Raw genomic sequence first — 15321 nt, 5'->3', positions numbered from 1 at the left:
GTACTGTCCCAGACAATCTTACGGGCCCTGCTCAAGCAACGCTTCTGCGCTATGTCCTGGATGGGAGGGAGGGAAGTGCTAATGATCTTTTCGGCCATCCTCACCACACACTGCAGCGCCTTCCTGTCTGAAGCAGTGATGCTTCCAAACCAGACTGCGATGCTGTATGACAGGATGCTCTCAATCGTTCCCCTGTAGAAAGTGGTCAGGACAGGGGAAGGAAGATGTGCTTTTCTCATGAGACGCAGAAAATGCAGGCGCTGCTGTGCCTGCTTCACCAGTTTCTCACTGTTGAGTGACCAAGCCAGCATACTCATTAGCTGCACACCCAGGAATTTGATGCTGGTAACCATCTCTACAGGTGAATCATTTATGTGCAGAGAAGTGTGGCTGGGCCTGCCTTTTCTGAAATTGACAATGATCTCTGGTTTTTCCAGTATTTAAAACTAGTCTGTTTTCCGTACACCAGTTCACCAACCCCTCAACCTCCTTGCAATAAGCTTCCACCTTGTCATCATGAATAAGGCCCACTACTGTTGTAACATCTGTGAACTTCACAATATGGTTGGTGGCAAACCTAGCGTAACGGGGTGAACAGCAGCAGACTTGGGACGCAGCCCTGAGGAGAACCTGTGCTCAAGAAAATGGTATTAGAGGTATTTGTTCCAACTCGCACATTTTGGGACCAAAGAACCCGTTACATCCGGAGCTTCTGCACCTGAACACCACCCACCCTCTCAACAGCCCCCCTCCTCCCCCCAATCGTGCTCAGTTATCTCCTGTTGCAATTTCTTCTTTGCTTAAGTAGGCCTGTTCTCTCAGCATCTGGACATGATGCCATTCACATATGACCTTTTCAGGGCAGCTGGGGACACTTCCAAAGTAGCCCTTTCCTCTCTTTGCGGTAGCGGCTGCTTGTCAGCTGTGCCCAGAGGTCTTCTCCCACTGCAAGCCAGGGCCAAGAAAGGTCAACGCTGAAGACTGGATCCCTTCCTGCAATGGCCTTTTATGGTTGAGGTGGCTGCCCTTCTCTGCAAGGATTCTGGCAGAGGGAAGGACGGAGGGCTGCATGGGAAAGCCGCCGTCTTCCTCTCGGCAACCCCCTCTGATCAGCCTTAATTTACTTCCTCCCTCCCTCTGGAATTTTTTGGTGCTCATTCTCTCTCACGCACACACACCCTGAATCCCACAGTCCTTCACTGACAATCCCTTGCAAAAAAAACGAGTTAGGGGGAAAAAATAAGTTAGGGAACAAGCGGGAGGAGGTTCGTTCTCCGAGATTAAGGGTTGGTTTTTGAAAGTTTCTTTACCAGGCTAGGTAACATATTCAGCAAAGTTTAGGGAACAAGCCCCAGTACCTACAGTCTATACATTATTTGACCCCCTGCTGATTTTGTACGTTTGCCCACTGACCAAGAGAGAGATCAGTCTATAGTTGTAATGGCAGGTTTATTTTAACAGTGAGAGACAAAATAACAACAAAGAAATTCAGATAAACGCATTTCAAAAAAGTTATATATTTTTAAAATTTTTAATTCCATTTATATCCCGCCCTTCTCCGAAGACTCAGGGCGGCTTACAAGCTTAGCAGTAGCCTTCATTCTATGTATATGCCTGCTTATTAGGGCTTTTCACGCACACACCCCAAGCGGCATTATTACAAAGTCAGCTTAATTGCCCCCAACAATCTGGGTCCTCATTTTACCTACCTCGGAAGGATGGAAGGCTGAGTCAACCTTGAGCCTGGTGGGACGCGAACCTGCACTAATTGCCAGGTAGCTGGTGTTACTTAAGGAGGCATTAGCCCACTGCTCCACCAAGGCTCTTGATTTGCAAATTGATTTGCATTTTAATGAGTGAAATAAGTATTTGATCCCCTATCAGTCAGCGAGATTTCTGGCTCCCAGGTGTTTTTCGTACAGGTAATGAGCTGAGATTAGGAGCACTCTCTTAAAGGGAGTGCTCCTAACCTCAGCTTGTTACCTGTGTAAAAGACACCTGTCCATAGAAGCAAAGAGATTCCAAACTCCCCACCATGGCCAAGACCAAGGATGTCAGGGATAAGATTGTAGACCTACACAAGGCTGGAATGGGCTACAAGACTATCACCAAGCATCTTGGTGAGAAGGTGACAACAGTTGCTGCGATTATTCGCAAATGGAAGAAACACAAAATAACTGTCAATCTCCCTCGGTCTGGGGCTCCATGCAAGATCTCACCTTGTGGAGTTTCAGTGATCATGAGAACGGTGAGGAACAGCCCAGAACTACATGGGAAGATCTTGTCAATGATCTCAAGGCAGCTGGGACCATAGTCACCAAGAAAACAATTGGTAACACACTATGCTGTGAAGGACTGAAATCCTGCAGCAACCACAAGGTACCCCTGTTCAAGAAAGCAGATGTACAAGCCCATCTGAAGTTTGCCAATGAACATCTGAATGATTCAGAGAACTGGGTGAAAGTGTTGAGGTCAGATGAGATCAAAACAGACCTCTTTGGCATCAACTCAACTTGCCATGTTAGGAGGAGGAGGAATACTGCCTGTGACCACAAGAACACCATCCCCACTGCCAAACATGGAGGTGAAAACATGCTTTGGGGGTGTTTTTCTGCTAAGGGGACAGGACAACTTCATTGCATCCAAGGGACAATGGACAGGGCCATGTATCATCAAATCTTGGATGAGAACCTCCTTCCCTCAGCCAGGGCACTGAAAATGGGTCATGGATGGGTATTCCAGCATGGCAATGACCCAAAACACACGGCCAAGGCAACAAAGGAGTGGTTCAAGAAGACATTAAGGTCCTGGAGGGGCCTAGCCAATCTCCAGACCTTAATCCCATAGAAAATCTGTGGAGGGAGCTGAAAGTTGGAGCTGCCTCGAAACCTTCATGACTTGGAGAGGATCTGCAAAGAGGAGTGGGACACAATCCCTCCTGAGATGTGTGCAAAACTGGTGGCCAACGACCAGAAACGTCTGACCTCTATGATTGCCAGCAAGGGTTTTGCCACCAAATACTGAGTAATGTTTTAATAAGGAGTCAAATACTTCTTTCACTCATTAAAATGCAACAATTTGTAACTTTTTTAAAATGTATTTTTCTGGATTTGTTGTTGTTGTTATTCTGTCCCTCAGTGTTAAAATAAACCTACCATTAAAATTATAGACTGATCATTTCTTTGTCAGTGGGCAAACGTACAAAATCAGCCGGGGATCAAATACTTTTCCCCCCTCACTGTATAGACTTGGCTTACCTCCTGGTTACTGGAACAGGTTGCTTATGAAACTTGGCTTAGGGAGGCCTCACTCTTTCAGCCGGCATTATCCTATGACTTTGCCATGACTTTGGGCAATGGCTTATAGTTTGTCACAGTAACGGTTAAGAGTAGAAGACTAAATCCTGTCCTTTCAGACACACATTTTGCCTTCCAAGAAGTCCGGGGCGGAGCGGGGGTGGGTGGGAACTCTGTGGAAAATGAGTTTTCAGGTGAATGGAAGAGTTTTAAGATAAATTGGGAGGTAAAGAATGTGGCCTTGCAACACCTAATTCACAGCAGCCCATTGTGCGTTGTTAATCAGGAGATTTCCATTGCAACCCCTGAAACTCAAGGTGCAAATATTTCTCCTAACTACAATGTTCTTTGTAGATAACAGAAGGGCAGGAAGTAACCTGAGGCCCATGGCAAGAAGCAAATAATGGAGGCTCCCAGCAGTGTTTATTAGACAGTCCCTGCCGAGAAAGAAAGGGGCTCAGATACATAGGGGAAAAAGTCATCCCACCTTTGGTTCCATGGTAGAAAAATGTTTATAATAAGAGGATGATTAAACCATCTGCTCTTTCCTTGTTTTGATCTTTTTTTTTAAGGCTTCACAAACTTACCTTAAGGGAGGCGGTGGCTCAGTGGGTTAGGACACTGAGCTTGTCGATCAGAAGGTTTGGCGGGTCGAATCCCGAGTGCTGCGTAACAGAGTGAGCGCCTGTTACTCGTCCCAGCTTCTGCCAACCTAGCAGTTCGAAAGCACGTAAAAATGCAAGTAGAAAAATAGGGACCACTCCAGTGGGAAGGTAACAGCGTTCTGTGCGCCTTTGGCATCTAGTCATGCCGGCCACATGACCACGGAGACGTCCTCAGACAAGCACTGGCTCTTCGGCTTTGAAACGGAAATGAGCACCGGCCCCTAGAGTTGGAAACGACTAGCATGCATGTGCGGGGGAACCTTTACCTTTAAACTTACCTTAATTTGGGAAGGTTCGTTAGAGAATACAAATTTTTAATTTGTACTTGTTTGCTTGTTTTTACCCTGCCCATATAAGGCAACTGTTTATGTTTGCTAAATTTTGTTTCTTTAACTGTTCATCAACCTTTGCCAGAGAAACTTCTATGCTTTTGTCTCTTTTACAGTAATATTGATAAAATATTATTTGCAACATAAATTATCTGTAATGGTATTTTCATCTTGTAATTAGTAACAATATTTTTTCTTTCCTCAGTTTATATGCCAAACGTTTCCCTAGCTTATTTCCAAATACAAAATTATTTTGTTTTCCTTATTTCACATTTACATCAACTTCCCTTCATGTTAACTTGGACAATTGCTACTGTAGGAATTTCATTTGTTGTGAAATAATTATCTTTACTGGGGATGTCTTTAATTCTTCTTTCATTTTTATCTCATCTAAAAGTGTTTGTATTTCCTCTTGTTCTTCTTTAATTTTTGAGCTTGCTATATTAAAACATAGAATAAAATATATAACTGAGGGAAATGGACAATTAACAAATAGGAAATATAGATAATATAATAAATTTATGTATTATATTGTGTATTATTTGCCAAAGCACCTGAAGGCAGGACAAGAAGCAATGGATGGAAATTAATCAAGGAGAGAAGCAACCTAGAACTAAGGAGAAACTTCCTGACATTTAGAACTTGGAAGTTGCCTACAGAAGTTGTGGGTGGTCCGTCACTGGAGGTTTTAAAGAAGAGACTGGACAGCCATTTGTCTGGAATGGTAGCGGGTTTCCTGCTTGAGCAGAGGGTTGGACTAGAAGACCTCCAAGGCCCCTTCCAACTCTTGTTAGTTTATATTCTGACAAAGTGGGGAATTTGTAACAAGGGATGTACAAAACACAGATTTCTCTGCCTTCAGTTGGGACAGAAGCAGGGAGGGAGGGGTGGGGATGGAGCAGAGAGGAAGGGAGGGCAAGGATCAGGGAAGCAGGAGGAGCAGGGAAGTCCAGATTAGGAAAGACAAGAAAAGGGGCTACTTAAACCAAATTCAATTCTCTAAGGCCAGATGCCTTACATCCCAGGATACTGGAGAAAGTATCAGAGATGGTTGCATAGCCATTGTCCCTGAACCCGAGAAGGACTCCTAGACTCTAGGATAGGCATAGGCAACCTTGGCTCTTTTATGACTCGTGGACTTCAACTCCCAGAATGCCTCAGCCAGCATGGCTCAACTTGGAAACCTCTCCCTTTCCCCCTCAGCATGGCTGGCTCAGGAATTCTGGGACTTGAAGTCCACGAGTCATAAAAGAACCAAGGTTGCCTACCCCTGCTCTAGGAGGTTGTAGTTCTTCCACAAAGGCTGAGATTTCTTGCACCAAAATCTTGGCATGCAGTTTTTGCAACTGTTCCTGTATCAAGAGATTTAGTCATTGCTTTATATTGGACTCAACACGGCTCATCTTAATTATTACAGTGGGGAAGGGGGGGAGAACAGCCGACCAGCCACCTGACCATCAAGGTAGTGGTGCATATTAATATGGAGAAATTCATCGTATGTTCATCAGTGCAAAAGGAAAGTGATTCAGCAAAGGAATCACCACCAAAGAAATCAAAACTGGCACCAAATTGAAAATACAGTGAAGATTATTTGATGTTTGGATTTTATTTCCTGGAAGAGAACGATCAGCAGCTTCCTGTTTGTGTTATCTGCAGTGAAGTATTATCCAAGCATTCCATGAACCCTTCTTTGCGCCAGAGACATTTTACAACAAAACATAAAGAGCACGCTGAAAAGCCAGTAGCATTTTTTGTGAAGAAGAGAGATGAACGTATAAAACGCCGTGCTGCTTTCATGAAGTCAACTACTATCTCTAAAAAAAATGTCTGGAAGCATCTTATGAATTGTCCTTGATAGCATCTAAAAGAAATAAGCCTCAGACAATCGTTGAAGAAATCGTGGTTCCCTCTGCCATTGCAACTGCTTCGATTCTCTTTGATGGAAAAATGGCTGATGCTATTCGTAATATTCCATGTTCTGATAACACCATCCAAAGACGAATACAAGATATGGCCACAGATGTTATTCACAGCAGCAGAAAAAATTGCATTTCAGTTGGATGAAAGCACTGGCATCACTGGCAAAGCGCAATTAATTGTCTTTGTGCGTGTTCCTGATTCGAACGATATACTGGAACACCTATTATTTTGCCGCCCACTACCTGGCAGAACAACTGGGGAAGAAACATTCATAATAATCGACAATTTTTTCAGTGAATATGGAATATTATGGACTTAGTGTGTAGGAATTTGTTCTGATGGTGCAGCAGCTATTACAGGAAGAGCTTCAGGGGTGATAGCATGCGATAAGGCAAGAAACAGCTCCATTGTTTCAAATCATTGCATCTTGCATAGACATGCATTTGCTTCTAAACGGATGAGCCCAGTATTACATGAGACTTTGGAGGATGCTGCAAAAATAATAAATTTCATCAAAAGCCGGCCATTGAATGGACGTTTATTCCAGTAATTATGCAACGATTTGGATTCTGAGCACAGCACTCTTCTCTTTCATACAGAAGTTCATTGGTTGTCAAGAGGTGAAACATTATCGAGATTATTCGAGCTACGAGATGAAACGCACCTGTTCCTGACAAATGTTTCATCACCCCTAGCAGAAAAGTTTGAAAATGTCTTTTGGGTATCCCGCCTTGCCTATTTGGCTGACATATTTAAAAAGCTAAATGAACTTCATCGGTTGCTGCAGGGTCACGGTCATAACATGTTTGTTATGGAACACAAAGTTTGTGCCTTCCACAAAAAAAAAACAAACTCCCTGTGGATAGGACAAGTAACAAAAAGAAATATTGCCTCATTTCCCAATGTGTCAGACTTTATTGAACTAAATTCTATTGTTGACACTGAGGGCATTGAAACTGCCATCAAAAATCATGTGGGAAAATTGCACACAGAGTTTGCATTGTATTTTCCATTCGTGTCAAGAGAATGTGATACTAGAATTTGCTAGGTAGCATCACCCTACATCATGGACAATGTTGTGAACTCTTGACCTTTCCTCTCCAGAGCAAGAGGCACTTCTGGAATTGACATCAAACCACAGTTTGAAGGAGGTTTTTAATGAAAAAACACTGACCGAGTTCTAAAGCCAAGCTGCAAAACTGTACCCAGAAGCTGGGGGGAGGGGGGAGGGCGGGGGGGGGGAAGGCTACTGCAGCCTTACTGCCATTTGGTTCCACATACTTGTGCGAGAAGGCATTTTCTTCCTCAACATGTATAACAATTAAGGAAAGGAATTGCCTTCAGCTGTAATCTGACTTACTTCTGTCAGTAAGCACTCTCCAGCCATGACTGCAAAGATTAATGGCAGAGAAGCAGGCACAAGTTTCCCATTGAAAGTGTGGTAAATGGGTACACTTTTTTCTTTTTCTTTTTTGGGTCATTAAGTTTTTGACACTTTGCTAAGCCACTGTTGGTACTCAAATATTGTCATGTCCTAAAGGTGGTACAGTCTGTGGAAAGGTTGAAAAGCCCTGTGCTAGAGGCCTGGGGAGGCCCCCCAGAAGACTGGAGGAGAGGAAATGACATCCCCATGTTCAAAATGGTGAGGAATAGAATGCAGCTTTGCCTACTTGACATCTTTTACTGAGCAAGGTCCTGCAACTGATCATCAAGCAGTATGGTTGTAAGCAAAGTGTGATTCCATGTTTCCAGAAGTCAGGATGTGTAGCTTGCAAACAACACAGGCCTGGCTGGCCTTAATCTCATTTGAAAAGAGTTAATATATCAGTAGACAACCCTGGGGCAGGTCTGCTTTCAATGGAGAAGTTGCCCTCGGAATGGAGGACTGTCTGCTGGGTTCTGGCTGTCCCAGGTCTAAAAGGAAGGAGACAAATTGGGGTTTGCTCAGAGGGAGGAGAGCGCCAAAGAATTGAGGCCTTTCAACTGTGGCGCTGGAGGAGACTCCTGCGAGTCCCTTGGACTGCAAGGCGATCAAACCGGTCAGTCCTAGAGGAGATCAACCCTGACTGCTCTTTAGAAGGCCAGATCCTGAAGCTAAAACTCAAATACTTTGGCCACCTAATGAGAAGGAAGGACTCACTGGAGAAGAGCCTAATGCTGGGAAAGATTGAGGGCAATAGAAGGGGACGACAGAGAATGAGGTGGCTGGATGGAGTTACTGAAGCAGTAGGCGTGAGCTTAAATGGACTCCAGAAGATGGTAGAGGACAGGAAGGCCTGGAGGAACGTTGTCCATGGGGTCGCGATGGGTCAGACATGACTTCGGAACTAACAACAACAACAACAATAGAGGGAGGAAACAAGGCCAAAGGGCCTGGATATGGTCGGCTTGCAGATGAGACGATTCTCTCTTGGCCCAGAGGGCAGGACCGGACCCATCGAGTTCAAACCTAAGGAAGGAGGTTCAGGCTAGATAACCAGGAGGAATTCATTTATTTATTAACATTTATGAAAGATGTTTATGAGGCTGTCTGACTCCAAATGACTCTGAGCAACAGTAGAAATAAACACAACAAAGGAAATTAAGCAAAGATGGTGCTTCATTCAGAAGGAAAATTGCACATTCTCTACAACCACTATATCCTGCCGCAGCCGCCTCCCCCCCCCAACCCCCATCCTAGCCCAAAGCTTGGGGAGAAAAACAGAAGTGAAGGGTTTGTCTAGAGAAGAGTCGGGTAGGAACCTTTTGGGCTTCTGCAGGGCAGGAGAGGGGCAGAGATCCCAGCAATGGCCGTTCTATGGATGAGAGCAGGAGCATCCCGGTTTCACTTAACAACCAAGGCAGGCAGAAACCATGGGAGCCAGGGTTTGGGCTAGGGCTCTAGATGTGGCAACCAGTGCTGGAAACGTCCTGACTGTATCGGAAGACAGCAAGAGAAGCAGCACAGGCTGTCATCCCGCTTGATTAGAGATCTTCCAAGAGAGGCCGGATGGTCCTCTACAGCAGGGGTGTCAAACTCAATTTCATTGAGGGCCGCATCAGCATTGCAGTTGCCCTCAGGGGGCCGGGTGGGTGTGGCCAAGGTGGGCGTGGCCTACTGGGTGGGGGTGGCTAGAGTGCATATGGCCTACTGCAGGGGTCTTCAAACTTGGCCCTTTTATGACTTGTGGACTTCAACTCCCAGAATTCCTCAGCCAGCTTTGCTGGCTGAGGAATTCTGGGAGTTGAAGTCCACAAGTCATAAAAGGGCCAAGTTTGAAGACCCCTGGCCTACTGGGTAGGCGTGGCCAGCTCTACATCGTTGCATGAAGGGTGCCTATGGGGGCCTCGGCAGGAGTGGGACAGATCTGAGGGTCTCTGGCGGAAGGAGGGTCTCTGGGCCAGGGCCAAGGCAGTGGGGGCCGTTCCCTCACTGTTTCCAGGATGGCTTCGCGGGCTGCATGAAACCACTTTGCGGGCCGGATCCGGCCCCCGGGCCTTGTGTTTGACATGTCTGCTCTACAGGATTGGATGAGATGACTTCTAAAGTCCATTCCAACTCTTATGATTCAGACCTCTTCTCTATGGGAAATATTCCGGGCACCATTTGCATTTTAGGAAGAACACCGGCAAAACTGGGGCTTTCAAGAGGAAGCTGTGGAAGAGACTGCCTAGGTCAGGAGCCAAGGGATGCTCTGTCCTGGGAGAGATTGAAGAGGAGGGATTCCTGCAGAGGTAGACTCCTGCGCTGGGCAGCAGGTTGGGCCACTACATGGTCTCCAAGATCTTCCAATCCATACTTTCTTTGTCATACCCGGAGGATGTGGGAAAGGCTACTTTGCTCAAATGGAGCCCTTTGACCCCAATGCCTGCAGGGCAGGACCAGAAGGGGGCCCGAGCCAGGAGTGGGAGGCGCAGGCTTCTTTTGCAAGAGGCTGTGGAAGTCCTTCTGCACTGCAACAGCAAAGTCCTATATTTTTTTTTTAATCCCATTTATATCCCGCCCTTCTCCGAAGACTCAGTGCGGCTTACAATTTAAAGCACAAATCAATGTGCTTAGCAATAGCCTTCATTCTATGTATATGCCTGCTTATTAGGGCTTTCGCCCCCCACCCCCAAGCGGCATTATTACAAAGTCAGCTTAATTGCCCCCAACAATCTGGGTCCTCATTTTACCTACCTCGGAAGGATGGAAGGCTGAGTCAACCTTGAGCCTGGTGGGATGCGAACCTGCACTAATTGCAGGCAGCTGGTGTTACTTAAGGAGGCATTAGCCCACTGCTCCACCAAGGCTCATTTGGGGCTTGACGTAAGATGGCTGCCAGCTGATTGGTTCAACAACCACCCTTTGCCCAATTTGCTTGTTCTGGTGAGACCTGGCACCACCATGCACCTGCAGCCCAGGCACCCAATGCTCAGAAAGTGGCCTGGGTGCTGCTGCCTCTCTGCCAGGAATTCAGTAGCTGCTAGCTTTCTTCAAAGAGCTACAGAGCAGTGATCAGCCCTTCCCCTGTCTTTGATTGGGGGGGCGCTCTGGGGTGCTGAATGCACTCATTTGTCTACTCCCTTCTTTCCCCCTCCCATGAGCCGGGGCTGTTGCCATCCTGGGTCTGAGGTAGCCTCCCAGAGGGGGATCACAGACAAGAGAGACTGGCTGGGGGATGTCCAGAGGCTGGGACTATCTTGGACAGCTCGACTTTCTTGAGTTTCTCCAGGCGCCCAGAGCTGCCCATTTGGCCTCCATAAGGTGGCCGGCTGGGTAAGATAGTTATAGTTAGTTATAGTTTATTCGATTTCTATACCGCCCTTCTCCCGAAGGACTCAGGGCGGTTAACAGGGCATATATAAATAGCAGTACAAAAATTAAAAAGAAATTAAACCAATGCCCAATTAAAATACAATGTCAATAAAATAGTAGAAAACCCATTAAAAAACCCATATTCCCCCATCAGGCCAGACCAGCAGGCAGAAGCCTCCAGCCGATGTCAGCCAACTCCAAGGAGAGCCAGGCCTCTGTGCTGGGGGAATTTGGAAGGCTAATCTTATAAGAAACTCTTTTCAGAGGCTTGGGAATCCACGCCCCACGGGTGTGTGTCTCTGTTGTGCCTCTCTTCTCTCCTGGAAACCCAGCCGAGGCATCTGCTCTTCTCCTGCTCCAGAAAATTTCAGCCAAGGTGCTTTATTCAGAGCCAACTTCCCTCCATCGGAGCCATCCAGGGCTCTGCACCCAACATCCCCCCCTCGGCAGGGCTGGAGACGGCTGGGCGCCTGGCAGGAGGAGTTGCCCAGTTTCCTTCGAGACGAGTCCAGGTGGCAGGCAGCCTCCGGGCTCCGACGGGGAGTTCCCCACCCGGGGAGTGGGGGGGGGACGAGAGGCACCGTTTCCCCACCGTTCCCCCCCCCCCGCCACGGCCCCTCTTGGCATCCTCCGGGACAGCCCGCCTTCCTCCCTGGCGGGGCGGGAGCCGCTTGCACGCTTTCCTCCGCTCCGCCGAGGCCTCGGGCGGCCGGGCGGCCTCAGATCCCGTGCGCGGCGCTGCGGTGGGGCGCTCGCTGGCTTCCTTCCCCAGGCGGCGGGGGTCGGCGACCTCCCTGCACTGGGGTCGAATCTAGCCGGGGGAGCCTCTCTCTGCCGGCCGAAGAGCCGCGGAGCAGGGCAGGGTCCGGCGGTGCCAGACAGCTGCTCCGCTGCCGGTCCCGCCGCGAGCCTGCCTGAAGCCCCGGGGCCTTCTATGATGCACGGAGACGCCGGCCGGTTGGCCGGCCTCTCCTCTTCGGAAGCGACGCCGGTCGGGGCGGCGGCCAAAGACAACGGCGCCGCGGACGGCCCCCTCGCCCGGGCTCTTGGTGCCCGAGGAAGGCGAGGGAGGCGCCAGGGGGCGCTGCCCGCCCACCTCTCCTCCTGGCGCGGGCAAGGCATCCGGAGGGAGGGTAGGGTGGGCGGCTGGGGCGGCCTCTCCGGGGGGAGCGCGGGACAGCCCGCCCCGCAGAGGGATCCGCCGGCGGAGGTCGCGCAGGAGCCGAGTCGAGCCGAGCCGAGCGGGCGAGCAAGCGGGCGCTTTCCTTCAGCCGCCGCCGGCCACCCCCATGGCCTCGCCGGCCCCGGCGCTGCTGCTGCTGCTGCTGCTGCTGGCCGCCTCGGCGACTCTCGCGCCCTGCGCCACCCTGCCGCCCGGAGCCAACGGGAGCGCGCCGGCCCCGACCGTCCTGACGGTGGCCATGGTGCTCCCCAAGGACAACCCCAACTACCCGTGGGCAGTGCCACGCGTGGGCCCCGCCGTGGACCTGGCCCTGGAGGCGCTAGAGCCGGAGCTGCGGGCCGCCGGGCTGGCGGTGCAGAAGGTGGTCGCCACTTCCGAGCTGAACGGCGCCTGCTCGGAGTCGGTGGCGCCGCTCAAGGCCGTGGACCTGAAGCTGTACCACAACCCGGACGTGCTGCTGGGGCCGGGCTGCGTGTACCCGGCGGCCGCCGTGGGCCGTTTCGCCTCCCACTGGAGCCTGCCGCTGCTCACCGCCGGCGCCGTGGCCGCCGACTTCAGCCGCAAGCAGGAGCACTTCAGCACCATGGTGCGCGTCGGCCCGTCCGCCCCCAAGCTGGGCGCCTTCGTGGCCCACCTGCACGGGCACTTCAACTGGAGCTCGCGCGCCGCCCTGCTCTACGTGGACCGCAAGACCGACGACCGGCCTTTCTACTTCACCATCGAGGGCGTCTACGAGGAGCTGCGTCGCGCCAGCCTGATCGTCGGCTACCACATCTACGCGCCCCGGGACAACGGCAGCGCCGCCGGCGACGAAGCGGGGGGCCCGGACGCGGCCGTCCAGTTCATCCGGGCTAACGGGCGAGGTGAGAGTCGGGACGGAAGCGGGCGGGGGCGGCACCGGCGACGAGGACTTGCCCAGCCCAGCGCCCGGAGCGCAGCCCGAGGGCGGGTGGGGCTCGCCATTCCTGCTCCCGCGGAGAGCTCGACCTCTGTGCCAGCCGCGGGGCCGGCTGGGGAGGGCGCGGGTCCTCTTGCCGAAGGCCCGGACCTTCCTCCGTCGGGGCTCGGGAGGCAGGCGGCCCGCGGACGGAGGGGGCGAGGCGGGGGCGAGGCCGGGAATGGGGAGGGGCCGGGCAGCCAACAGCCGGACGGCGCCAGCTCTTCCCTGCGCGTCGTCGCCCGGCCCCGGAGGCGCTTATCGATCCGTCGGCCTGCTGCAGCTGCGCCCCTCCATCTTAGCGGCGGCTGCCTCTGGAGCTGCTTTGTCATTGGGGCGGGCAGGAAACCGCCGGGGACGGCCCGGTGGAAGACCTAGATGCCGCCGCTACGGCTGCCTGCCTGCTCGACCGCCCCCGTCTTTCCTGGAGGAGGCCTGGACGGGCTCGCCCGCCGGCGGATCTGGAGGTCAGCCCAGAGGCAGAGGCTCCGGACCGGGTGGCCGTCGGGCCCGTAGCGCTGCAGACTGCCGAGGCCCCCGGCTGTGCCGGGGTTATAATGCCCCCGAAAGGCTGGGGAAGGCGAGCAGGGAGGCGCGGTTGGTGGCCCCAGCGGGGGGCTTCAGACTGCCCCATAAGCGCCGTCTTCCATCAGAAATAGGAATCTTCCTCGAGGTGGATCTGAGGACAAGGGACCAGCAAGGTCCAGAGGCCCCTCTCCCCCACCCCACGCCCAGAGGTTGCCCTGCCGAAAAATGGTGGCAACAGAAGCCATTTGCAAGAAGGACGAGGACGAGGGAGCTGTTGATTTTAATCCTGGCTTTATTATTTTTATAAATAACTCAGGGTGGTTAACATATCCGACAAACTTTCCTTTCCCCATTTTTTCCGCACAACGACCCTGTGATGTGGGTTGTCCAGAGAGAGAAGGGAAGAAGGCGGCTAGGTCGCAATGCTAAGTTAGGGATTGTCTTACAGAAAACCCACAACTTTAACATTGCCACCTAACCTCCTCCTTCCCATTTCCCACTCGCATCGCACATCTTTTGTTACCCCGCAACAGGGGCCTTTCCACTCTAACCCAGCAACTTCCACCTTCCGTGCCTGAACAACCAATTTCCCCTCATCTTCTTTGGAGAGCCCATCCAGCAACAGTTTTCCCTTCTGCCAGCTGTTCCAGCATTTTTACTGCTTTCCCAAGATGCCACATTCGTAATGTCTGATGGCTGTTCGGTACCTTGCTACAGTAATCCTCTCAGTCTGTGGTCAAAAACTGCCGAATCTGTTGTGCTTCCAGATTTACCTTCGTTTAGTCCCTAAGTTGGCAGTTGGGCAGCTCTGCATTCTTACCTGAAAGAGAGAGGCTTTCCCCAAGCAGATGCATGCCCAACGGCCCCTGCCCTCTTGCCCGCTCTTGTATCCTTGGCCTTGCCCCTCCCCATCCACTAGCAGTTCTCTAGCAGAAACCTCTTTCAGTTTAATTCAGGGTCTCCCCAAAGTGCTTTTTCAGGAGGCAACTTCTTTCAAAGTAAACCAAGAAAGTCCAGCGGCCTCCAGAAAAACACCTTTGGGACAGCCATGATCTGGATGACTGAGGATCTCCATAGACATTCATTCAGGATGTTACTCAATTTTTTCCCCCAAAATTAATTTCAGGTTTTTCAGTGATCAGCATTCACTAAAGCGTAACTCTGACCCAACTCAAGGAGATTATGTGTGTTGTGGGTGAGTATGAAAATAGACACATACACACCCACAACGTACAGTTGCAAGAAAAAGTATGTGAACCCTTTGGGATTACGTGGAGTTTTGCATGAATTGGCCATAAAATGCGCTTTAAACATCATGTAAGTCACAACAATAGAAAAACAGAGTCTGCTTAAAATAATACTACACAAACATTAGCTGTTGTCATGTTTTAATTGAACATAACATGTAAACATTCACAGTGCAGGGTGGAAAAAGTATGTGAACCCCTAGCCTAATGACTTCTCCAAGAGCTAATTGGAGCCAGGAGTGAGCCAACCTTGACTCCAATCAGTGTGATGGTATTGGATGTGTTGCTGACAGCCGTCCTGCCCTTTAAAAACACACACCTGTTTTGGGTTTACTGGTCTCAAGAAGCACTGTCTGATGTGAACCATGCTTCGCAGAAAAGAGCTCTCAGAAGACCTACGATCAAGAATTGTTGACTTGCATGAAGCTGGAAAGGGTTA

The 15321-nt window shown here is 50.5% G+C and overlaps 1 protein-coding gene across 3 annotated transcripts in view; it reads left to right on the top strand.

The window, feature by feature from the left end:
* The first annotated feature begins 12247 nt into the window (after nucleotides 1–12247).
* The window catches only part of NPR2 (natriuretic peptide receptor 2), a 36306-nt gene continuing 33232 nt past the window's right edge, over nucleotides 12248–15321 (top strand). For all 3 annotated transcript variants that reach the window (XM_081315660.1, XM_081315659.1, XM_081315658.1), the window contains exon 1: nucleotides 12248–13033. In XM_081315660.1, the coding sequence (XP_081171786.1) occupies nucleotides 12277–13033 (757 nt within the window). In that variant the 5' untranslated portion in view covers nucleotides 12248–12276. The remainder of the gene's footprint in view (nucleotides 13034–15321) is intronic.

This window comes from Vipera berus, assembly GCF_964194415.1.
Source record: "Vipera berus genome assembly, chromosome: 2".
NCBI classification, from domain to species: domain Eukaryota; kingdom Metazoa; phylum Chordata; class Lepidosauria; order Squamata; family Viperidae; genus Vipera; species Vipera berus.
Note: the sequence above shows the minus strand (reverse complement) of the source record. Positions and strands in the feature narration are given on the sequence as shown.